General features: G+C 43.2%; 1 protein-coding gene across 6 annotated transcripts in view; it reads right to left on the bottom strand.

The window, feature by feature from the left end:
- Positions 1–23,793, bottom strand: part of FEZ1 (fasciculation and elongation protein zeta 1) — a 43,423-nt gene extending 19,630 nt beyond the window's left edge. For 3 of the 6 annotated variants that reach the window (XM_038535738.1, XM_038535742.1, XM_038535743.1), the window contains exons 1-3: positions 23,651–23,793; positions 17,385–17,740; positions 9,765–9,864 (exon numbers count right to left, since the gene is read on the bottom strand). In XM_038535738.1, coding sequence (XP_038391666.1) covers positions 9,765–9,864; positions 17,385–17,695 — 411 coding nt within the window. In that variant the 5' untranslated portion in view covers positions 17,696–17,740; positions 23,651–23,793. Of the gene's footprint in view, positions 1–9,764; positions 9,865–17,384; positions 17,741–22,518; positions 22,726–23,650 lie in introns of those variants that run through there. The other 3 variants (XM_038535740.1, XM_038535741.1, XM_038535739.1) reach the window with 3 other exon arrangements.
- Between the last annotated feature and the right edge of the window lie 2,849 nt (positions 23,794–26,642).

Genomic DNA, 26,642 nt, shown 5'->3' with positions numbered 1-26,642 from the left:
ATAAGGCTGAGAAAATCACCTAAAGAGCAAAACAAAGTAAGTCAATAGAGGGGAGAAAAAGCAAAAGACGGGTTTAAGTCCAACACTTGAATAAAAGGAATTCCAAAGGCAAAAACAGAAGAGACAGTCTCTTTCGGCCACAAAAGAGTAGCTAGTACTGAACTTACCCTGCCACATACAACTATAAATCTGGACAAAAATCTAAGAGCTGATTGTTTTGAGGCACTGGGCACAGACAGTACAAGGCTGTGATCATTGAAACAAGGGAAAACATGAAATAAATGAAAGCTGAGAATCTGTCACCTGTGAACTAACACTACAAGAAATACTACAGAAAGTTTTTTGGCCTGAAAGGAAATGATTAAAAATCAGATCTACAGGAAAAAATAAATAACACCAGAAATGGTAAATATTTTTTTTTTTGGTAAATATTTTTAAATTGTGGTTTTTACTTCCATTTAATTTCTTAACTGTCTAAAACAAAAATAATAACTTGTGTTGTGGGGTACATAATGTGGATTGTAGTAAAATGTATGACAACAATAACACAAAGGATGACAGGGATACATTTATACTGTTAAGAGTGTGTTATATTTTATGTGAAGTAGCATAATATTAACCCTAAATTGACTATGATAACTTAATAATGCAGAATGTAATCCTTAGAATAGTCAGTAAAAAGCCAAAAATAAAACAAACAAACAAAAAAACCACACACACACAGAGGTATAGCTAAAATCCAATGGAAGAAAGAAAATGGAATACCAAAAAGTTTGATTAACCCAAAATAAGGCAGGGAAGGTGGAACAGAGGAAAATCAACAACAATAAAAAACCCAGATAGGACAAATAGAAATGCAAGATCATACCCCTAAACACAAACTATTAAAGTTACTTTAAGGCAGCCGGGTGGCTCAGCGGTTTAGCACCACCTTCAGCTCAGGGCATGATCCTGGAGACCCGGGATCGAGTCCCACGTCGGGCTCCCTGCATGGAGCCTGCTTCTCCCTCTGCTTGTGTCTCTGCCTCTCTCTCTCTCCCTGTGTCTCTCATGAATAAATAAATAAATACAAATTTCAAAAAATAAAGTTACTCTAAATGTTAATGAACTAAATGATATGCAAATTAACTAAACTCAATAAACCAAAAAGCATAGATATGCAATCTATGAAAGATACACTTTAAACGTAAAGATACAGACAGGTGAAAAGTAAAAGGATTGATAGAAACATGATACCATCTAGTAACTACCACTAGTAATTATGCTACTTGGGGTATTTACCCAAAGAAAATAAAAACACTAATTCAAAATGATAAATGCACTATGTTTATTGCCGCATTATTTACAATAGTCAAGGTATGGCAGCAGTCCAAGTGTCTATTGATAGATGAACGGATAAAGATGTGGTGTGTGTGTGCATGTGTGTGTGTGATGAAATATTACTCAACCACAAAAAAGAATGAGATCTTGTCATTTGTGACAACATACATGGACCCAGAGGGAATTATGCTAAGTGAAATAAGTCACACAGAAAAAGGCAAATACCATGGTTTCACTTATATGTTTAGTAATCTAAAAGCCAAAACAAAAATAGAAACACTCATAAATACAGAGAACAAACTGGTGGCTGCCAGAGGGAAGGCTGGCAGGTAGGAGGGCATGGGCAAAAAAGCTGAAGAAGGTTAAGAGGTACAGACTTCCAGTTATAAAATAAATAAATCATGGGGAGCCTGGCTGGCTCAGTTGGTAGAGCACATGACTCTTGATCTTGGGGTTGTGAGTTCAAGCTCCATGTTGGGTGTAGAGCTTACTTAAAATTAATCAGTCAGTCATGAAAATTAAAAGTACAGCAAAGGGAATATAGTCCATAATATTGTAATAACGTTAATGACACCAGATGGTAACTACACTCATCACAGTAAGGATTGTGTAATGTATAGAATTGTCAACTCACTATGCTGTGCACCTAAAAAGAGAACTAATTTAACATTGTACATCAACTATACTTCAATAATAAAACTTAAAACACAAAAATAAATTATAATGGATAAACAGACCAAAAAAATCAGCTAAGATCTAGAAAATTTTGACAATACTATAAACCAACTTAATCTAGTTGACCTTTGCAGAACAGTACAAATAATTACAATAATTACAGAATATACATTCTTTTCAATGGAACATAGTGCATTCCTAATAGGATACAACATAAGCGGGGCTGCATATCAATCCTAATATATTTTAAAATATTGAATTGGTATATATTGTGTTCTCTGACAGATTAAATAAGAAATCAATATGAAATGATAACTATAAAATCCTCAAATATTTTGAAGTTAAGCAACATACACCTAAACAACCCATAGGTCAAAGAAATCACAAGAGAAATTAGAAAATATTTCAAACAGAAGTCTGAAACACAGCAGAAGTAAAAACACACCATATCAAAATTGTGAAATACAGGTAAAGCAATGCTTAAAGGAAACACTTTTTTTAATTTTAAGATGCTTATGTCACTGCTGGTCTGAATTTTTGTGTCTTCCCAAAATTCAATTGTTGGAATCTTAATGCCCAATGTGATGGTATTAAAAGGTGGGACCTCAAGCATTTGCTTAGTTCATGACAGTGGAGCCCTCATGAATGGGACTGGTACCTTAGAAAAGAGGCTCCACAGAGATCCTGAGAACCCCTGTACCTGGTGAGGACACAGCTGGAAATTGGCAGGCTGCAAGCCAGATGAGGGCCTTTACCAGAACCTAATCATGCTGGCACCCTGATCTTGGATGTCCAGACTCCTTAACTGTGAGAAATAAATTTCTGTTGTTTATAAGCCACCCTGTCTGTGGTATTTTATTATAGCAGCCTGGGTGGACTAAGACCGTTATTTTTAAAGTTTAAAATCTGCCCTAAACTCTCATGCTGGCACCCTGATCTTGGATGTCCAGACTCCTTAACTGTAAGAAATAAATTTCCGTTGTTTATAAGCCACCCTGTCTGTGGTATTTTGTTATAGCGGCCTCGGTGGACTAAGACAGTTATTTTTAAAGTTTAAAATCTGCCCTAAACTCTCACCTTAAGAGGTTTAGTAAAACCCTAGTAAATGTAAGGAAGGAAGCAAGCAAATAATAAAGTTAAGGGAATAAATCAACAAACCAGAAAAAATGAACAAGCAACAGAGAAAAAAGGAAACCAAGAGTGGTTTCCTGGAAAGATTAATAAAAGTGATAAGCCCCCCACCCCAAAAAAAAGTGATAAACCCATAACCAGACTGAAAAGAGAGGAGGGGAAGGAGTGGGAGAGAAGGAGAAAGAAAACACAAATTAGCAGATCAGAAATAAAAAGGAGAACATCCTATAGATCTTATTGACATTAAAATAATAAGCACATATCATAAACAACTTTGTGGTCAATACTTCAATTACTTAGATTCAATGAAAAAATTCCTTGAAAAACACTATTTACCAAAATCAACTCAGGAAGAAATAGAAAATCTGAACACTCCTATATTTATTAAAGAAATTGAATGCATCATCAAAAACCTTCCACAGAGAAAACTGGTCCAGATGGTTTCGCTGGTGTAGTCTACTAAACATGTAAGGAAGAAGTAATACCAATCTAAGACAAACTCTTTTGGAAACTAGAGAAAGCAAAATTCCCATTTCATGTTATGACATTAAAGAAAAGAGGGATCCCTGGGTGGCGCAGCGGTTTAGCGCCTGCCTTTAGCCCAGGGCTTGATCCTAGAGACCCCGGATCAAGTCCCACATCTGGCTCCCTGCGTGGAGCCTGCTTCTCCCTCTGCCTGTGTCTCTGTCTCTCTCTGTCTCTCATGAATAAATAAATAAAATCTTTTAAAAAAATAAAATAAAGAAAAGAAAATTACAGAAAAAGATTCCTTGTGAACATATATGCAAAAATCTTTAATAAAGGGGCAGCCCCAGTGGCACAGGAGTTTAGCACCGCCTGCAGCCTAGGGCGTGATCCTGGAGACCCTGGATGGAGTTCCACGTCAGGCTCTCTGCATGGTGCCTGCTTCTCCCTCTGCCTGTGTCTCTGCCTCTCTCTCTCTCTCTCTGTGTCTCTATGAATGAATAAATAAATAAATAATCTTTTAAAAAATATTTAATAGAATATTAGCAAATCAAAACCCACATTATATAAAATGGATATTATATCATGACTAAGTGGGGTTTATCTTAAGAATGAAAGGTTGGTTTAAGATTTGAAAATCAATTAGTGTAATTCACATTAACATAACAAATTGATCTAATATATAAATTGATCTATGGATTTAATATAATACAGTCACAGTTGAATTTCCAGCAACTTATAGAAATTAATTAGCTGACTCCAAAATTTATATGGAAATGCAAAGGACCTAAAATAGCCAAATAATTTCAAAAAAAAAGAACAAAGTTGAAAGACTTATACAGTTTACCCTTGAACAATGCAGGGGTTAGGGGTGCAGATGCCCTGCACTGTCAAAAATCCACATATAATTTTGACTCCCCCAAAACTTAACTACTGGTAGCCCACTGTTGATGGAAGCCTTACTGATAATATAGACGGTTGATTAATACATATTTGGGATTTTAAATGTATTATATATTGTATTTTCACAATAAAATAAGTTTGAGAGAAGATAATGTTATGAAGAAAACCATAAGGAAGAGAAAATATATTTACAGTACTATATTTCCCCAAAAAAATCTACATGTAAGAGGTCTCATGCAGTTCAAACCCATGTTGTTCAAGGGTCAGCAACTGTACTACTTTATGTTGAGACTTATTACAAAGCTACAGTAATTAATACACCATGGTATTGGCCTAAGATAGACACACATCAATGAAGCAGAATAAAGAATTCAGAAATAGATCCACACATATATGGTCAATTGATTTTCGACAAAGGTGCCAAGACAATATAATAGGGAAAGAATACTACCTCCAATTAGTAGTACCAGAACAAGTGGATAGTCATACACAAACACACACATACACACACACACACACACACACACACGAACTTTGATCCTTACCTCACACCATATACAGAAACTAACTTGAAAGGAATCATAAGCCACAGAACAGCTAAAACTATAAAACTTCTAGAAGACTTAAGAAAAAAACTCTCAGTGACTACCTAAATACCGCCTAAGAAGCACAAACTATAAAAAGAAAAAGAAAAAAAGAAAAAAAAATCAGTAAACTGCGCTTCATCACATTTAAAAAACATTTGACCTTCAAAATATGTTAGGAAAGTTAAAAGGCAATCCGGAGAATCCATAGACAAAAAGATGTGCATAAACCAAGTATCAGACAAAGGACTATGTCTAGAATGTATATGTTAGATTAATTAAACAAGGAGGCCATTGGACTGAGGTGGTTTCAGTGCCTTAGTAGCCTACCAAGCAAACCCAAACCAAAGCCTCTAATGCCTCAAGGTTAAGAATTCAAACCAAAGAACAACCAATCACAAACAGCCAACTGGGCTTTCCCAAATAATTACAATCCTTTAGGCTATAGTCAACCAAATATCATCCTTCCTTTGCTTTCACCTTTTCTATACAAAAGTCTGTCCCTCTTGTTCCTGCTGAAGTAACTCCTTACCACTTTGGGCTTGGTGCCATCCTATTTGACTTTACTCACATAAACTCTTAAAATTTTAGTATGCCTCATTTTATCTTTTAATATAAGGAACCATAAAAACTTAATAAGAACACATACAACCCATTAAGAAAGTGGGCGAAGGATTTGAACACACTGAAGAGGATACACAGATTATTAATAAGTACATGAAAAGATGTTCAATACCATATGTTACTAAGGAAATGTAAATTTAACCAAAATAAGATACCTACTCAAATGTCTAAAATTTAAGAGGCTGTCCATAACAAGTGTTAGGATGTGGAGTAATTGGAGCTCTCACACTGGAAAATAGTTTGGCAGTTTCTTAAAAAGCATATCATACCCAACATTCCACTTGTAAATTTTTTACCCAAGAGAAATGGAGACGTATGTCCACAAAGAGACTTAGGCAAGAATATTCATAATAGCTTTATTTACAATATTCAAAAACTGGAAACAACCCAAATGCCCATCAACAGACGAATGAATAAGCAAATTACAGTATATCTCTAAAATGGAACACCTCTTAGCAATAAAAGGAATGAACTGTTGATAGAAACAACAAAATGGATGAATATCTAAATAATTATACTAAGCTTTTAAAAGCCAGACCAAAAAAAAAAAAGAGAGAGAAAGAGAGTACATGCTGCATGATTCCATTTATACAAAATTCTAGAAAACACAAACTAATCTATAGTGACAGAAATGGATTGCCTAGAGACTGGGGGGTGCAAGGGAACAGTGATGGATATGCTCAATATCTTGATTGTGGTGACTGTTTCATGAATGTATACCTACGTCAAAACTTATCCAATTGAACACTTTAATATGTGCCATTTACTGTATGCCGATCATCCTTCAGTAAAGCTATCAGAAGAAAAGAAAACCACACAATGAAATAAAAGGAAAGAAAAGAATAATACACCATGACCAAGTTGGGTTTATCTCAAGAATGCAAGGTTGACTCAATATTTGAGAATCAATTCATGTAATTTATCACATTAACATAATAAAGGAAAGAACTACCCACATAATCATCTCAATAGAGGCAGAAAACAGAAATAATTCATCTTCAGAGAAATAACACAAGAAAACATGCCGCAACTTAGTCATGAGCTTCCAGGTTGAAAGGGCCCACTAAGTATAATGCAGAATGAATGGGAGGGGAAAAAAAAAAAAAACCCTCACTATAAGGCACACCACAATGGAATATTTCAAATGAGAAAGAAAAAAGAATACCCTAAATGCTTTTAGAAAGAACCAAAAGACAGTCACATATAAAAGGAGAATCAGAATGGATTTGAGGGCTTCTCAACAGCAAGGGAAAGCTGGAAGATAAGAGAACATTGCCTTCAGAATCCCGAGTAAAAAAAAATTTTTTTGCAATCTAAAATAACTATCAAGTCAAACTCTCGAATCAAGTATATGACAGGAGAATAGAGACATTCTAGTAAATTCTAAAAAATATATTCCTCTGTACCCTTTCTCAAAAATATACTGAATTTATTTCCCACCAAAACAACGGAATGTACCTAGAAAGATAAAAAATACAGCAATCCAAGGACAGGAGAGAGAAGCAGGAAGAATTATTGGGATGAAAGTGAAGGCAAGTCCAAGGACAACAGCTGTGCACCAGATGTAGAATACAACCAGACTAGTTTACAGCAGAAAGACGGAGGTACTCATTTGGACATTTTCAGGACCTCCCCCCCCCCCCCAAAAAAAATTGAGAGAATGTCTAATTTTTTTTACCATATTGTGAGATTTAAATTTCACTCAGAGTTTGGGGTTGAACTATATTGATAGATAGATCTACAGAAAACTAAGCAAATACAAAAACAAGGTTATTTTTTATATCAGATCCAACAAAAGGCTGTATAAGAGAGGAAATATCCTTACATAACTACATGATTCAGTAAGAAATAGTATTTACACAGTTACAATAGTGTATATATTTAATATTGATTTCACTATATATAAATTGGTGACTATCCCATATTAGAAGGGGGGAAGGCTAAGTGTAAATATTTGAGGTGGTGTGAAAGCATTTGATCTTATCTTCCATAGAATAAAGTTAATAGATAACCGCCCAGACTGTTGATTTTAACCATCAAACAAATAGCAATATAAATGTGTTACTTAGAAATTTCGGGATATAGGCCAAAAGAAATAAAAGTGGTTGCCTCTATGGAGTAGTCAGACAAGTCAGGAACTGCTGGGGAAGCGGGTTTTTTAGGTCTTATAATATTTTTTAAGTCTTATTTGACTTTTAAGACTATGTACATGTGTTACTCTGATTCTCAAAAAGCGAAATATGACTCTCTTTGCCATCATAATCCAACAGTTTCTATAATGTTTGATTACATCACTCAGAAGGACAAGCATCAAGAGGTTTGGATACAAACAACAGATTCTTGGCAATGAACCACATAAGCGGAAGAAGAGCTATGAGGGCTTGCTCGAAGAAGCCTACCGGCTGTGTGCATTCAGCAAGCCAAGGGCACTGGGTCGGTCATTCTTTTACAGGAGTACAGAGCGCTGGTTAATCTAGCAAATCATTTAAACTGAGGTCAGTTAAAAGAGCTTCTACTGTAATGAATCCCGATAATAAAGGAGATGAAATAAAACAGCCTCAATCCATCCACTTTGGCTACCCTGTCATTTTCCCATGGGTTAGATGGAAGAAATTTCACAAGGAGTGGAACTCAAGATCATCCTTCTCAGGGTCACTCAATTTGCCCTGAAATATTAACCCTCTTGAGGGAAATCTGCAAATGAGGATAAATTAGAGACCTTTTGAAGGGCAGGATATCTTATACATCCTTTGGCTTAATCCACAAAATGAGTTGGAAAGGTGGCAAAAGAGATAACAAAGTAAAATCTGCCTTTTCCACCATGATGGACCTGATTTAATTTCAGTAGCTACATTTATTCCACGGTTGCCTCCTTGTCCTTTGCATTTGGGGTGAGGATACATGTAAGTATGTCAAGAGAAAACAAAATGGGACTTGGGACTCAGCCTCCTATATCCATGCTTAGTAGGCTTGTCGCACATCTCCTGATCTCAACGTCACCGTCTTACCATCAATGAAACCTTGCAGTTTTGAGAATTTTGGATTGCTAATTATTAAAAGAATTAAAGATATACAGCTACCTTTTCAACAAATCAGTCAACTGCTGATCCCTTTGCTGTGCTATTTGGGCAACAATCCGCAGAAATGTCGCCCAGGAAGGGAAATCTGTCTCTTGGTCTTTCACTTGGACTCAATTCTGGAGGACCTATGAAGATGAGATTCACCTCCTTTTCCCTCATTTGCTGAGCCCACGGGGTTGCGACAGCCCTTCCTGATAAGAAATTGGCAAATTTCCTTTACAGCGGAAATTAGGAGAGGCAAGGCAGAAATTGGCTTTTAGCAAGGGCAGAGTCATTAAATGATTTTACTTTTCTATATGTAGATTCAGCTAGGAAGGGCCATTTGGATCTTCTTGAAAGGTCACTCCTCATGCAAATCTACTCAAAATAAGTATTCTCTTTATTCAGAAGCCTTTAGGCTACTTTCTTCTTTGGCATGAGTAAGCACAGAGTGTAATTCAGGTTCAGCCACATAAGCATCTTCTTGGTTGAGTCCATGAACGGCTCATTTGGCCACCCCTCACTCAGTGGCCACTTCACTAATGTGTAAGCCCCAGCGTTAGCCATTAGCCAGGCTTTGACCTTGCCACAAATCTGTCGGTATTTGGTATCTTGTTTTTGGTGGGACTGAACTGTTCATCGTAGACAGGAAAACCTGATTTTTTTTTCAACCATCATTATTTGAACACAAGAGAAGCCTGTTAGAGTTGCTCTCCTCCTCTTACTTCAGACCACCTTATTTTGCATGTTGTAAGACACAGATCAACAACAGGGTAATTTGCATTCACACTTCTTACAGAGAGCCATTAGAATCACCTCGTATACACTGGATGTCCCCTAAGCTTATTCTTAACCTCCTCCACAACTCCTGCCTTCCCAGCAATGTTTTGGAGCTACTGCTGAGCTTCATTACCTAATGGGGAAGCCTACTGAATTCCTAAATGTTTTTCTAACTGGAATCCACATCTACTCAAGCCTTAAGTAAGGGGCCCCAGAGAGGTACCTCAGTGTCAGAGCTGTTGCCATTCAGAGCCTCCATGTTTGGGTCCCTCCAGTCTTCTGAGAGTGAAGGGATGTAATTGTCTGTCAGAGCATCCCAAACCCTGTAAACAAAGAGAAGCTCTCATTAGCACACATCTGTGGCCTGGCCCCGCCTGGAGGAAGGAAGAGCTGGGCCAGGGGAGGAGAGAGGCTTCTGTGTGTGCCAGGCTGAGATCATCTGCCTTCCAGCATGCAAGAGCAAAGCAGCTTAAAAACTGAATTAGGAGCACTATCTGGAGAGAAAGAGCCAAGAGAATGGAGCCCAGCCAGGGGCTTCGGCATGAAAGGTGTTTGCTTAAGAGAGGAGGGATTTCTCACCATTGAGATACAAATGGTAGAGTCCAATCAAACCACCTCTGGCAAAAAATTAATTGCCCCTGAAAATAAATCTGCCCCTCAACCAAATAGTTCCTGTCTCATGAACCTAAGAAATGCCCATGTTTCCCTTCCGTTCCTATGGGCAAAGAAGATTGAGAAAGAGGAAGATCATGAGATAGATAGATAGATAGATAGATAGATAGATAGATAGATACAGATGGATATGGGGCAGATTTTCTGGCTGAATCTCATTAAGATCAGGGCCATCCTAGAGTTTAGATGCATTTCAATTCAGAGGCCTGCAATCCAAATGGGTCAAGAATTAATTACTTGGCCTCTAATGTAGCTAAGGGGGATATATCAATGCTGTTAATGCTTACTTATTAGCCAAAATGTTCTAGCAAGCCCACGGGTAGCATAATTCCCCCCCTCTACCAATGCAGAGTATGAGTGTGCCCCGTTTCCATCATGGACACTCTAAGGCAAATATATGAAAGGAACCAATCAGTACACCTCTAACAACTGGTCTTTAGTGAGGAAAGATGGGGCTCTCTTTATTACATGTCTTTTTAGAATTCCAATATGTACATTATAAGAAACCCTTTTCTACAATTTGTGTCATTTAATTCACTTAGGAAGGTTTCTTTGAGGGGGAAAAAAAAGGAAGAAGTTAGGGGAAATTACCTAAAGTCACAAACTCTCACACACAGAAAAATAAACACATGAGTTAACACTGAGAGATTAATATAAATCAGTAAACCAAGCTCCTAAAATAATGCCATCCATGGCAGCCATGGCACTTGAGTTGATATTAGCTAATGATAAATGAGGGCTCTAAGCAATCTCCCTCAGGTGCCTACACATGTCAAACCTGAGTGATATCTACGAAAACAAGGTATAAGGATGTACATTTTATTTAGATAGACTGATATAAAGAAATGGCCATTTAAAAATAAGCAGCCAAGGACACCTGGGTGGCTCAGTGGTTGAGCATCTGCCTTCAGCTCAGGGCATGATCCCAGGGTTCTGGGATCAAGTCCCACATCGGGCTCTCCACAGGGAGCCTGCTTCTGCCTCTGCCTATGTGTCTGTGTCTCTCATGAATAAATAAATTAAATAATTTTTTAAAAACCACGCAGCTAAGTGTCCATATGGATCAAATTCAAAAGATGACAAAATATGGGTTAAGATGCTGAAAAGGTTAAGTGCAGGATGGACAAGAGCACAGGCACTTGAAATCTGGAGAGGCGAGTGCTCTTAATATACGTAAAATCCAGAATGACATACGATTTATGGGCACAGAGGCAAAGAGGTATTCCTAGGGCACAAGGTATACAATCGGTCATGAAGCAAACTGAAGGAACTCAAGAAAACAAGCTCATAGCCATTATTGGGGTGATCCGCTTATTCGTTATTTTCCTACAATTACAAGAAAGCACTTTGAGAGGACTCATCAAGTGTTCATTAGACATCCATTGAGCAGGATTTCAGCGTCTGCTTCTTAAACATGGGTGATAATCCAATCTCCATCAGGCACCATTAGAGCTTCATTAATCCAGCCTAATGCTAACAATGCAAGTCTCAGTAGCATTCTAAAGCCAAGAGGCAAATATGATTTGCTGTCTCCAAGACAAAATTCCAAGCACCACACCCACCAGGAAGGCCAGCTATTCATTCGACTCCTCCTTGCATCGTTTGTGGTACACTCTCTGCTGCAAGAATCAACAACAAGTGTGCGGGCACTGGCCTTCAGGTTTGTCCCTGCAACAAGTGCCTGGAAAAACGAGATTCAGCAAAGCCCAAAATAGGCAGGAGCCTTTTGTGTCTCTCTCAGTCTGGACAGAAGCTTGGGACCTTTAACGAACTGCACACTTGCCAATGACCTTGAAACTGTGTGCATCCTTAAAACGACAACTGGGGACCCTGTCAAATCATGTAGGGCAAGAGTGGCAGCTTTTCTCTTGTGAGCCTTTACCCGACATACTGCGGCTTTCATCTTCTTATTCTAGATTTTTAGTGATGATTCCCATACATCCTCGTCTCCTTGGGGTTTCAAACCATCCTCATTCTTTCCTGCTTTGTCCAAATTTTCTTCTTCTTTTCTAAAGTACTCTTTGCCCCTTTGAGGTTCATAAACAACCTTTAAGATGGAGCAACTCTCAGCTCTCTGTAATGGCTTGCATACCCTATCCTCCCACACGTATTCAGTGCCCACGTAACAGTAACAACACTAGCAGCCATCACTTAATGGGCACTGACTAGAAGGCAGCTACTCTTCTAGACCTTCGTGTGGATCAATTCACTCTCTCCTCACAACTTTATAAGGCAGGTCCTAAGGAGGAAAAAAAAAAAAAAACTGAACCAGAGAAGTCAGTTAACTTGTCTAAGTTCACCCAGCCAGTAATGACAGAGGTGGGATTTGAATCCAGGCCACACGGCTACAGAGCCTACATTCCCAACCACGTAATTCTTCCAATGCTTTATCATTTTATGATTGGTACTGGCACGGGCATCAGAATAATATTCCAAGTTCCCAATCACAAGCTTGAACAGCAGTTCAGAAACCAGCTCTGCGTGAACGGTCTCTAACTACATTATCCTCGGACACGGTGCTTTCATGAGTCTACAAAGGGAGGAATGGCAGGGGCAGCGGGGTGCGTGACTGCTTCCTGTCTGGCTCTCCTGCCCCAGCGAAGGTTAAATGGAAGGCAGGGCCCTGGCGGCAGGCCGCAGCCACAGGAGGGAAGAGCCAGTGGTGGGAGGGCAAAACACAAAGCTTTCTGTGAGGAAGAGAAGGGAAGGCCTTTCCTCCCCGGAGAGGCCATCTATCCTACCACAGGCAGGAACCTTGGGGAGGAATCTGTTCCCTCTTCGGGGCGCCCTGAGGTGGACCGTGGAATTCCACCTCCCTGAGAAGCCCCTGCTGCTTACTTTTATCTGGGGGAAGGGAGACTCTGAATGTCAACTCCTTGATTTTGTCATCAAAGGGCCAAGATTAAACAGGTTGCCTCCATTCCTGTCATGATGCTGCCATGGCACTGGCAATTCCCCGTAATGACAGAAAAGGCTCTTGGTGTGTGTGCCTCACGGCCTGGGCTCAGGTGCCCGTGGAACTGGCTAAACTATCTTTCCCTATATAACACCAGGGACTTGGAAAAGGAGGCCAGCAAGGGGGGAACAGACTGCACAGGACGGGGTGGGAGAAACCCCATATACAAAGATCTGGGTCTACTGGCAACACGGCCATCAGGGCTCTGTGAATTCTGACACACACACACACACACACACACACACACACACACACCTCTGGGTACCTATTCTTGACACTAAGGCAGACAACTAGCCTAAAGGGCTTATTAGAATTCCAATCTGATAACATCTCCCTAAACACCCTCTCGGCTGGCTACTGCCCTTGTCCAGTGTTTTGCGTCCAATCAAACCGACAGCCACATTCTGCTGTGTGTTCACATGAGTGTGCTTTCACAGTTAATACTTAGGAATTATTATTAGTACAGATGGCTTTGGACAACTTTTTAGATTCTTTCAAGGACTTAAACAGAATCAATAATACCTCTGCCCTCTGGGGAAACTGAACCTCTGAGAAGAGAAATAACTTTGCTGAAAATCAGTTACTTTGGCTTTCTCTGTCCTGAGTATTTGGTATTTACTTGTCTTCACCTTCAAGTCTGGCTGACTACGAGGTTATTTGTTTACTGTATGGACTTTATTTTATTTTAAATTTTTATTTCTTTAAGTAAACTCTACATCCAGCGTGGGGCTCGAACTCACAGACCAATACTCGCATGCTCTTCTGGCTGAGCCAGATAGGAGCCTCCCTGTGTGGACTTTATTTTTTACACCTTTAACCCAATAGTTTATCTGAAGAACAGGAAAAAGTGATTGTTCTCGCATGTTTGGCTGGTGTGTCCAGGGTGCCTATAAGAGGGCCAGTTGCAGCCCCAGTGAGGCAAGCAATGGGCTGAGGACCATCCATTCCCCTTTCACTTATAACCAAAAAAAAAAAGGATGATCACACATATGCAAAGAATAGATTCTGGAAGTTTCTAAACTTAAAACTAGGAAGTAGCTATTCAAATTTGACTCTCCCGTAATTCCCAAAACTTCCATGCCCTGACATGGAGTTAAGCTGACATCTCAGCCAATTCCCTATTAGCAAATAGTTCCACGTGAGAATGAAAGAAATCCAAACTTTAAAGGGAATTACTGCGATCGCTTTATGACTTGTGCTATCTTTAAGGAGGTTTGAGATTTTCACAGCTTTTTGTTTTATGGTTCCATTATCTAGCTCTAACCCAACCAAAACACGGTCAATCCGTTTGTGGATGAAATACCCATCCCAATACCAAACCTAAGCAAGTTTATTACAAGCTATGCTCAAGAGACTCATAACCAGATTAGATAGTAAATTACCTTTTTGCTTCATCATAATTTTATAATTGAGGAATCTGGATAGGTATCTATAGGCACAATGTACAATTTAACTCTGATTTTTATTTTAAGTTGAAAAGATTGGGCAGCCCTGGTGGCTTAGCGGTTTAGTGCCGCCTTCAGCCCAGGGCGTGATCCTGGGGACCTGGGATCGAGTCCCACGTCGGGCTCCCTGCAGGGAGCTTGCTTCTCCCTCTGCCTGTGTCTCTGTCCCTCTCTCTCTCTCTCTCTCTCTGTCTCTCATGAATAAATAAATAAAATCTTTTTTAAAAAAAAGTTGGAAAGGTCTAGATGCACTGGTTAGAAAGCGCAGTGTTAATTTCTCTACTCCTGGCTTCGTCCCTCTACACTACCCCCAAATTGTACTTTATCTCTAAGGAACTATTCAACCTTTGGTCTTTTAGCTGAGGCAGTCAATGAGGCAGGCAAGTCAGAAAAATCAGGGTGAGCAGACCAATAACCCCATGTGACGGTAATTAACATTGAGTGGCCTCTGCTAATGCGCTAGAAGAGAGTAAGAACCTGCTCACTGGGCCTTCATCCTTAATGAGGCGCAGGGTAGGGAGGGTTAGATAAGGGAAGAAATGATTTGTTGGAAGCAAAAGGAATGGGACGCATCTTAAAATGTCATTTTCAGAGCACAGCCTGGGTGAGGTAAGGAATTAGGTTCTTTCCAAGTCCTTAGCCTCGCTTCATCAGGATTGAGCTCTGGAGGTTTCAAAGATGAGGACCCACGCAGTCGACTGAGTTAAGTGACTAGCCCAAGGTCACACAGTGAGTTAGCAAAGAGTATGAAAATTATAATTCATAGTCTTTGTATTTCTAGTTCATTGCACCAGGCAGTGGGGAAAAAAAAAAAAAAACCCTGTATAATGAAGCCCCAGAGCCATTCTTTTGAGACTTAAAGTAGTCGAACAAATCATAACAGGCTCTGAATTTAAGAAGAATCAGCTTGAAACTTAAAATTGAATTAAAACACCGAGCCCACAGTTACAGTACTGGTCACCAGAGTAAAAATGTTCTCTCTGGTCATGACTGCAGGCCAACATTAATTAAAAAGGAGAGAAGGAAATGGTGTGGCTCTGGGAATGCATTACCTTCACCTACAAGGCCAGCTATTAGTGCTCACCCAATTCCTTTGACATTCAGTATTTCATTCAAAAAATATTACTTTGATTCCTTACGACACACCAAGCCCTGTATTAGGCACGGGGATATAATGGTGCGTGAGACAGACAGGGAGGTCCTGTACACTCACAGGCTCATCCAGTAACCAGCTACCTCTCACCCAGGTCAGGCTCCCTTGTCCTAGGACATGTCCTTTTACCCCACTTATTTATGGGCAACTCCCCCCGCCCTGCCCCCACTCAAGTTCATAAAAAGAGAAAAGGAAGCCCAGTTGTTCCAAGGTTCCATTACAACTACTTGACATTTCTTGTGTGATGCCTTAAGAACAATCGATGCATATTTTACCTCTACAGGGAATTCAGGCCTATTTTTACTAAGTGCCCAAAGCACCCTTCCTTAATTTATGCACCGAATTATACCCTTCTTTTTTTCTACGATTTTGTTTATTTATTCATGAGAGACACAGAGAGAGAAGCAGAGACATGGGCAGAGGGAGAAGCAAGCTCCCTGCTGGGAGCCTGATGAGGGCCTTGATCCCATGATCCCGGGATCACGACCTAAGCCCAAGGCAGACGCTCAACCACTGAGCCACCCAGCGGTCCCCCTCTTTTTCTTTTTCTAGTCACTCCTCAAACAGCGCTTTACTCAAAGCCCTTTTCTTGACTCATGTGAAGACCCCAGAAGGTGGCTGGTGAGCGACACAGGAAATCCGCATACTCAAAACCCATGTCACCTAATTACCACCCTTTATTGTGCCCAAGGTAATTCCCTGGGCTCTCAGTTCACTTTGCATGCTTTCTTATTTGGACATATCTTAACATTTATAGATGACTTTGGAGTCCTGAGGGGGGGTTGTAAGCAGGTGATTTTCACAATTCTGCTGTTTCTTGAAGCAAATTATTCAGGTGACAAGATTCCTCTGTCACAGTTAATTACTTTTTTTCCCCCATGGTCCTTATTTCTAATACCTGGGTGGATTACTACTGATATAAAAAAAAAACTGAGGGCAGCCCGGGTGGCTCAGCGGTTTAGCGCCACCTTCAGCCCAGGGTGGGATCCTGGGGACCTGAGATCTGAGTCCCACATCCGGCTCCCTGCAGGGAGCCTGCTTCTCTCTTTGCCTGTGTCTCTGCCTCTCTCTCTCTCTCTCTCTCTCTCCCTCTGTCTCTCACGAATAAATAAATAAAATCTTTAAAAAAATAAAAAATAAAAATAAAGTTAAGTGTCTGCCTTTGGCTCAGGTCATGATCTTGGGGTTCTAGGTTTGAACCCCTCATCGGGCTCCCTGCTCAGTAGGGAGTCTGCTTCTCCCTCTCCCTCTACCTCTCCCCACTGATTGTGGGCTCCCCCCACTCTCTCAAGTAAATAAAATCTTAAAAAAAAAAAAAAAAAGAATACTGAAGACAGACACTAAAATGGATCATGCTCCTAAAATTCCATTTCATATCTAAGAAAACCTATATTCTAAAAATCTGTCATTCTTTTAAGGTTTTAATTTTAGGAAGTTCTACAGGTCGCTGTAAAGGAACACAGCAGAATAATGTCAGCAATTACCAGGACCCTGCCCCACTACAGAAAAAGGTAAGTGATGGGCTGTGAACCCACAGACAAAAACCAGTTCTACGTCAAGGAGCCCCAGTCTACGGGCTTGTGTCTGAAGCAACAGAGGGCAATTAAGACTTCTTACTCCTCATCCTGCAGGGTCTCCTCCTCCTCTTGGATCTGGAACTGGTTCTTCACGGGAGCTAGGGTCTCCGTCTTGGCATTGTAGTTCCGAAAGCAGACATTGAGCTTCTCATCAAATTCATTCACGAGGTCCTCCATGGACTTGAAGCTGATTATTTCAGAAGAAAAATTCTCAAGCTCAGAGAGGGAGGGGTCCTCTAGATGGTGGGGCGATGAGCCATAGAAACTCGGCGGTTTCTCCTCCTGGCCCTCTGAGCAGCAGGGCCGAAGATCCTCAAACTCTTCATCCAAACTCACCAGTGGGGCCTCCATTCTTGCACAGCAATGGGACAATTGCCACTTTCAGGATTCGTTTACCTAGGAGAAAAAAACAAGGTGACGTGAGCTTGGACTGGGCTACTGCGCCAGCTCTGCCGAGGAACCATCGCCATGTATCCCACGACTCTATCCCTCTGAAAACGAAGATTCTAACTTCCCAGGTACCCAATGCTGCCGCACTTCCTCACTATCATACATGTGAGGCTTTCAAATGGTGTCATCAGTGTGAAGAACCTACGTGGAGTAAACTTTGAAGACGTACCAGCTTCTGGTTCCCTGCTCCAAAAGACAGAGTGGTTAAGTATGTAGCTCTGGGACCAGCCTGCCCAGGTTTGCACCCTGGTCCCACCCCTACCGGTTGCAGCCTCATGAGTGACTTAATTCTCTGTGCTTCCTTTTATTTTTCTCAAGACAGAAATAATCATCTTAAAGCAACTGTCTTAAGGTTAAAAGAGTAAACTCGTGTAAGTGCTTAGAACAGTGTCTGGAAGATAGTAAACATCGTTGTCCCATATGTTCTCCATTTATTATTGTTGTTGTTATTATTATTACCATAGGTCCACATTATTATTATTATTATTATTACCACCATAGGTCCACCTCCTTAACCACATGCTCTGAAAACCAGAAGTCTTTCATAACCTATTTGGTGGCAAAACCTGACCTGACCTCGCTTGGCAACCAAACCTGATCTATGTGAATATAAAGTTGCTTATGGTTTTAATTTATCCCATTTAGTGTGTTTTTGCTGCAGAAATATTACTTTTTTTTAAATTATGGTGATTGCTGCCCCAGTCCCCAGGAGATGTTATGCAGAATGCACACTCTATTACTGGCTTCTAAAATGCCTGGCCCCAAGGCTTTTGGATAGGGATTCACAGACCTGGATATTACTACCCTCATCAACAAATAATAGACTAAGATACAGAGCTTATGTCTAAGGCTAGAGGACTGGACCAAACGATTGGTTATCCTGAAGGAGAGAGGATAAGGCCACGAGCTCCAAGGTCAGCCTCCAAAACCATCTCGGGCACTGCATGCTGGAAAGCTGCACACTCAGGCCTGCTTTCCTTTCCACATCTCCGGGTCCTCCTCATACACTGCCTTCGACTGTGGTTTATCCAACTGTGTGGCTATTCAAGCCCTTCCCCAATTTTAATTTAAATTCCTCGAGGGCACAGAAGTCCCCTGGAAATCATGCATGGCTCTGAGCATACACTGCTCTGCGGCTAAGGCAATCAATCAATGTGCACTCACTGAAAAATGATCATCTGTCCCCCACATACAGTTTCTCATTTGTTTTTTAAATTTATTTGAGAAAGAGAGAGCACACAGAGGAGAGTGAGAGCTGAGCAGGGAGCCCCATGTGGGTCTCAATTCCAGGGCCCTGGGATCATGACCTGAACCAAAGGCAGATGCTTAATCGACTGAGCCACACAGGTACCCCCAGTTTCTCATCTTCAATTTTAGACAGCGCAGCATTATTATCTACCTTTCTCTATATACTCAACGTTCTTCCCTGTAACATGGAAAGGTAACCAAACTTTTTTCTTCTCTCTGCATGAGTAGTGATCCAGTTAGATGCTGAAATTGGAACTACCAGCTGAGGAGAACCAGACAGGCATTAAAAACCATGGGTTTTGCCCGGCAAGTACCAGTCTCCATCTCTGCCTATAAAACTTAAACTCTAAATAAGTGAGGCAAAGTTCATGCCAGGCAAGGACCTGGCTACCTCTTACTGGGATTATACTAGGTTTAAGCCAATTACCGTCGCATCACGTCAAAACATATTCTACATATTTACAGTTTGCAAAGGCCACATGATAAGATGTAAAGATAAAGAGATATATAAAAACAGTATGATATCTTAGAAAGAACATATGCTCAAGAGCCAAACAGACCTGCCAAAGTGTAGCTAAGTGACAAGCATCCCAGTCCTGATTTTCCGATCTGTTAAAATATGAAGATGTTGGTGTACAGCTAACAGCTTTGGAAGTTAATTTTAATAACTTATTAACTTAGTTAATCTTAATTATACAAATCTATATTAATAATGCATTTTATTTAATTCACTATATCCAAAAGATTGCATTCCAACATGTAATCTACATTTTAAAATATTAGTGAAACATTTTACATTCTTTTTTCATGCCATGTCTTTGAAATCCAGTGTATTTTCACTGTACATTTCCATTTGGACTAGCCACAGGTGGCTTGTGGCTACCATATTGGACAACACAGCTATAAAGCAATACACAACTAACTGCCAGTCAAGAATTCATCATCTAGGGTCTACAGACCCCTAAAAGGGCTCTTTAAATATAACTATATTTTGTGTACTTAAAAATATTTTGAAGGGGATGCCTGGGTGGCTCAACGGTTAAAGCATCTGCCTTTGATTCAGGGTGTGATCCTGGAGTCCTGGGATCAAGTCCCACATCAGGCTCCCTGCAGGGAGCCTGCTTCTCCCTCTGCCTGTGTCTCTGCCTCTCTCTCTCTCTCTCTCTCTCTCTCTCTGTCTCTCATGAATAAATAAATAAAATCTTTAAAAAAAAAAAACATATTTGAACGAGGGATGCCTGGGTGACTCAGCGGTTGAGCACCTGCCTTCAGCTCAGGGCCTGATCCCACGGTCCTGGGATGGAGTCCCACATCAGGCTCCTCACAGGGAGGAGCTTCTCCCTCTGTCTATGTCTCTGGCTTTCTCTCTGTGTCTCTCATGAATAAATAAAATCTTTAAAAAAAAAAAAAAAAACATATTTGAAGGAGAACACCATAGGCTCTACTTTGCCAAATGGGCCAAAGCACAAAAAAGATTGAGAATCCGTGAGTGCCAAAGTAAGTTGAGAAAAGATCGCAGAGCACAATAGGGAGCAAGGAAGGCTTTACAGATGAAGGATTTGTGTGGACTAGAGCTGGAATCTGTGATAGCTAAGAGTCTGGACTCCAGGAGAGTCTGGACTCCAGGTTCTCATGCTGATCCTATCCCTTCCTAGCTGTGAGACTTCCATCAAATTATCAGCCTCTGATAGATTTGTGCCTAGGGGACACCTGAGTGGCTTAGTGGTTGAGCATCTGCCTTTGGCTGCCTTTGGATCAGGATCCTGGGATCGAGTCCTGCATCGGGCTCCCCACAGGGAGCCTGCTTTTCCCTCTATGTCTCTGCCTCTCTCTGTGTGTCTCTCATGAATAAATAAAATCTTTTTAAAAAGTCTGTGCCTCAGTCTCCTCATCCATAAAAGGAGGTTTAAAATAATATTTAGGGGTACTTGGGTGGCTCTGTCGGTTAAGCGTGGTTTGGGCCCAGGTCATGATCTCAGGGTCATGAAATGGAGCCCCACATCGGGTTCCACGTTCGTGGGGAGTTTGCTTAAGATTCTCTCTCTCCCTTTCCCTTTGCCCCTCCCCTTGCTCATGCCCTCTCTCTCTCTCTCTCAAATAAATAAACAAATCCCTAAAAAAATAAAATAGTACTTAACTTGAAGGTTATTTTGTAGAGTAATGAAGATAATCTTTGAAAGTGCTAAGCACAATGTATGGCATATGTGATGTCCAATAAATGATCAAATGGGAGAACTATCGCCAAGTAAATTTTATTACCTTTTTTTCAATATATTTGGTCAAAACTTCTTGGAACACTGGCCCCATTTCAGAAAGACATGAAAGCTAACCAGCTGATGTTCCAGATACTTACACTCCCTTTGGATGTATACTCTTCTCTAAGAGAGAAGAGGGAGCCGGAATGAGTAAACTAGCAATGGCACAATCTATACTATTAACCAGCAACAAGAGGGTAATCCAACCAGAATCTAAGACAAAGATTGAGTTTTGGGTGTGGGCAACAGGAAGATTATGCTGAAAGCACCTATCCTCAGCCCAGGCAGCCTCCAGAGAAAATGAATTCACCTAGACAATTATAAAAAAAGAACTGGATATCACAGCTCTAGAGTTCAGAAACGTGGCCATCAGAACAATCCATAATGTAGCCTGTTTTCTTTTCATCAGCTCACTACCCAGAAGCCAAGAAGCTCTGCATGAATGGCCACCTGGAGACGAAACAAAACCAGAAAGCCTGCTCTGGAAATTGGAAGTCACTCAACACCCAAACTGAGCCAGGTATTTATAGAAAGACCCCGGGCTGTGGCAGAGGCCATGAGAGCTTGGCTCCGGGAGGGGTCTCTGGGTTGGCGCTGGCAGCCCTTCCTGAACCGGTGCCCCTTCTGTCCTTTCTGTAGCTCACTTTCTTTTTGCTCTTCTCTCTTGGTGGGGCGCCTTTGCACTCCCACAGAAACGTCCCACTCTTGCAGCCTGGCAAGCTCACCCCTCGTCTTCATTCACAGCTCATCCCGGAGGCCTTCTCCCTGAAAAGCTAGGGTTAATACAATTCATAGCTTATCCTCTTTTCTCTACACTTCCAAAATCAATGTGAAAAAAAAAAAAAAATGCAGGAAGAATGGCAGAAAAAGGGAACCACAGAAGGGTCACCTTGTCTTTTTTTCTCTTTATCCTAGAACAAGCTACAGGGCTATAGTTTATGTCCTATAATCTATTCCGTTTATTTTGGCTCCCAATAGGTGGTGTAATTTGGAAAAGAAAAGACGGCTCCGAGCTTAACAGAGACCCAGTAGGAAACACATGAGCCTCTCCCTTGCAGCATCATGATGCAGCTTGGGGCCGCAGTAACAAATTTTCACTCCCTGCTTTGCGGAGCTGAGCGGAGCGGGAGCCGGGAGCCGTGGAGACTTCAGGGCCTCCCCGCCGCTGGGCCTCTGCACCTCCTAGGAGGCCCCGGTCCATCTCCCCCTTCGTCCTATTACCTGCCCCGCAGTTCAGCTGATTGCCATCCTCACCCGCCTCACCCCTGAAATCTGCCCTGCTGGAGCCACGCAGCTGTCCCACCGCTACTCAGCAAAACCGGTCCGTAGAGACGATCGTGCCAGCTTCCCATTTTCACAGAAACAGAGTGTCTGCTTGCAAAGAAGTCAGCAACCCCTGAGCGGTGCCGCTTCCCCCCTCCCTCCTCCCGCGGCTCCGCTCACCCTCCTTGCACATCGCCCTCCCCGCCGCCCCGCCCCGGGGCCGTGGGGGGAGAGGAAGGCTTCTCCCGGCTGCACAATGGCCTGCGGCCGCACGCACACCCCGCGGGCCTCGGCCAAACGGCAGCGGGACGCGGGAGCGGCGGGGAGCTCCGCGGGGGTCGAGCGGCGAGAGGGCGGGCGGGGGTGGCGCGGCCGCCCGGGGGCTCCGTCGCGCCCCGCGCCCCGCGGCCCACCCGAGGGCAGCGCCCGCGCCCCGCCCGCCCCGCCCCGCCCCGCCCCCGCCCGCGTCCTCCCTCCGACCTGCTCCGTGGTGAGACAATCGCTCCCGCGGCGTGCGCGGCGGCTGCCAGCGGTTCTGACACTGCAGGAATGCACGGTCCCGGGGACCGGCCCGGCACCCCGCCGAGGGGCGCGCGCGGGAGCGGGCTCCGGCTCCGGGGGCACAGGTGACCCCGCGGCGCTGGAGAGCGGCCGGGCAGGCGGCGGTCCTGGCAGGAGGCGCAGACCCACTGCCCCACACCAGCCGGCAGCGTTCCCGGTGCCCCGGCCCCCGGCCCCCGGCCCCCAGCGCTCCCTCCGCTCTCCCTCTCTTACACACACACACTCGCACGCACACGCACGCCAGGCCTGGCTGGGGGGCCGAGGCTCTGATCTGATGATGCTGGAAGCGCCCGTCCTCCCAGGCTCCCGGCCCGGGCGCCGCGCTCCCGCGAAGGGCTGGGCAGCAGGGCGACCGCCGCGGGGCTCTCGGGGTCCGAGTCCAGCTTGGGACGGGCTGGGGTGCGGGGCGGCGGCGCCCCTGGACCCGCCGGCGGAGAAGCCCGGGCGCCGGGCCTCCCTCACCCCCCCCCGTGCAACCCCCACCCGCGGCAGTGGGTCGGTCGGGCTAAGGTCGCCCCCGCGACGGCACCTGTGCGGGTCCTGGCGGAGGGAGGCGGGTCGCGGGGCTCAGCGGGACACCCCCATCCAGGGCCGCGGGGAGCGGCCGGAGCAGAGCGCGGCGGCGGCGGCGGCGGCGGCAGCGGCGAGCCAGCGAGCGCTCCCCCCGCAGCTCGGCCGGCGCCCGGCTCGGCGCCCCTCCTCCACCCGCCCCCTCCGCCCCCTCCCCGCGCTCGCGCCCGGGGCCTCGGGGGCGCGCCCGCGCTCCGGCAGCCGCCCGCAGGCACGCGCAGGCCCGACGTCATCGACTCGTTAGCATTCAGAGCCTTCCAGGCGGCATGTGGCCTGCCTTTATTAATATTTATGAATTACTATTTCTCCCCCCTCTAACATTGGACTTTCGGCTTCCCTCATGAATATGCAGAAGCCCCAAGATGTGTGCGCGCAGGAACCCCCAAGCCGGCTGCCTCCCAGCGCCTGGCACTGCAGATTCCCCCTGAAAACCCGGGCAGGGGGCCGAGTGCATGGGCAGGCGGATGCCCCCAAACACACCAAGGCTCCCTTGGACTGTTGGGGCTCCGACTCATTCTACTATACTGGAGACCGAGGTGGGCAAGCGGAGCAGCGCCTCCCAGCCCAAACCCGGTTCAGACCTCGAGCCAACAGGGATACATGCGTTCACCGCCCAAAGATGCAGGAGGAGAGCTCGATCCGGGCTGATTAAGCTGAGTAAGGTTTCTGGCACAGGTAACAGAGGATGCTTCACCGGGGGATATAAGGAAGGACCCTGGGGTATTATGAAAATTTCCTCCTCATTCATTTATCTTGTCCTCTATGCATGTCTGTGCTTCTAGATGCTGCCAATAATTCATGAAAGCCGGTAACTAAGAACACAAGACCTTCAGGTATCAATGAAAGGCACCTGAAGAGCATGTCTGCTTGGAGAACCCAAAATACTTTCATCAAGTTAGAGATAAGTCAAGGCAGCCCAGGTGGCTCAGTGGTTTAGCGCTGCCTTAGGCCCAGGTTGTGACACTAGAGACCTGAGATCGAGTCCCACATTGGGCTTCCTGCATGGAGCCTGCTTCTCCCTCTGCCTGTGTCTCTCATGAATAAATAAATAATCTCTTTTTAAAAAGTTAGAGATAAGTCAGATAACTGGCGGAAGCATGGTGAAGCTGAGAGCTTCTGCTGAAAGCAGCAGGGAGCCCTTTTTTTGCTCATTTATGCATTTATTCCACAGACACTGGAATTATCAGACAAAGGTGGAGCAAGTGAATAAGGTCCCATCCAGATGCTAGGCAGAGTTGATCACTTTGCCCTTCAGGTGGCATCAACCAGATTGAGTGGAAAAGAAAGAGGTTGTTAAAAGGTCTGAGTCAGAGCGCCTGAGTGGCTCAGTCATTTAAGGGTGAGACACTTGATTTCAGCTCAAGTCATGATCTCGGGGTCATGAGATGGAACGCCATGCTCGGCAGGGAATTTACTTGAGATTCTCTTTCTCCCTCTGCCCTTCCCACACTCCTGCTCTTTCTCTCTCTAAAATAAATAAATCTTGGGGATCCCTGGGTGGCTCAGCGATTTAGTGCCTGCCTTCGGCCCAGGGTATGGTCCTGGAGTTCAGGGATCGAGTCCCACGTTAGGCTCCCTGCATGGAGCCTGCTTCTCCCTCTTCCTGTGTCTGTCTCTGTCTCTCTCATGAATAAATAAATAAAATACTTAAAAATTTTTAAATAAATAAATCTTAAAAATTGGAGGGTGGGGGAGAGCCTGAGTTACTTTGTTGCGATGATAACCCAGTTCTATGACTTAGGTAAATTAACCTCCTTGTGCCTCATTTCCTCTTCAGTAAAATGAGGATAAAGAGCACCCACCTCTGAGGCCTGCTGTAGAATTAGAGGAGTTAATATATGTAAAGTACTGTCAGGCACACTAGAAGGCACTATGTAAGTCTTGGCCATCATCCTCTTTAAGAAAAGCTTGAGGACACTGTATCAGAGGGCACCTTCTGTCCTGATCTTCAAAGCATGGGATTCACAGGTTTGAGAGAGGTTTTCAGGGAAGCACAGCAAAGTGATAAACAGCCTGGGCTCTGCAGAAAATTTCTCAGTGTTCCATTTCTCAGCTGGTGATTCTGCACAAGTTACTTACCAGCTTTGATCCTCAATTTCCTCATCTGTAAAGTGGGGATTCCAATATCTCCTACAAGGTGGTTGTGCAGATTAAATAAAATAATACACACAAAATGCTTAGCATAGTGCCTGGCATATATTAAGTATTCAATAAGGGAATACTGCTGTTGTTCTTGTTTTTGTGAGGATTTGAAGGAACTAGAAGTTGATGACTGATATTCTAGGCATCTGGAATTAGAATGTCCCAAAATACAAAGTTATTCTTCCAGCAAACATTTCTTTCATTTGATTGTGGCAAAATACACACAACATAAAATTTACCATTTTAGCCATTTTTAAATGTACAATCCAGCGGCATATAGTACATTCACATTATTATAGCAACCATCACCTCTATCATCCCAAACTGAAACTCTATTAACTAAACAATAAATCTCCATTCCTTCTTCCCTGCACACCCTGTAACCACCACTCCACTTTCTATCTCTATAAATTTGACTATTCCAAGTTTGTCCTTTTGTGTCTGGATTATCTCACTTAGCATATGCTTTCACGGTTCAGTATGTTGTAGCATGGGTCAGAATTTCATTCTTTTTTAAGATGGAATGATGTTCTATGGTGTGGATGTACCACATTCTGTTGTTTTTTTTTTTTAAGATTTATTTACTTAGAGAAAATGAGAGCATGTGAGCAGGGAGAGGGGCAGAGGAGGAGAGAATCTCAAGCCAACTCCCACCAGAGGGGGGATCCTGACTCGGGGCACAATCCCAGGATGCTGAGATCATGAGCAGAGCCAAAATCAAAAGTCAGGTGCTGAACTGACTGAGCCACCCAGGCGCCCCTAGCTGAGGAGACGTTTAAAGGGTGAAAAATGGGGCAGCCCAGGTGGCT

Source organism: Canis lupus, chromosome 5, assembly GCF_011100685.1.
Source record: "Canis lupus familiaris isolate Mischka breed German Shepherd chromosome 5, alternate assembly UU_Cfam_GSD_1.0, whole genome shotgun sequence".
Lineage (NCBI taxonomy): Eukaryota > Metazoa > Chordata > Mammalia > Carnivora > Canidae > Canis > Canis lupus.
Note: the sequence above shows the minus strand (reverse complement) of the source record. Positions and strands in the feature narration are given on the sequence as shown.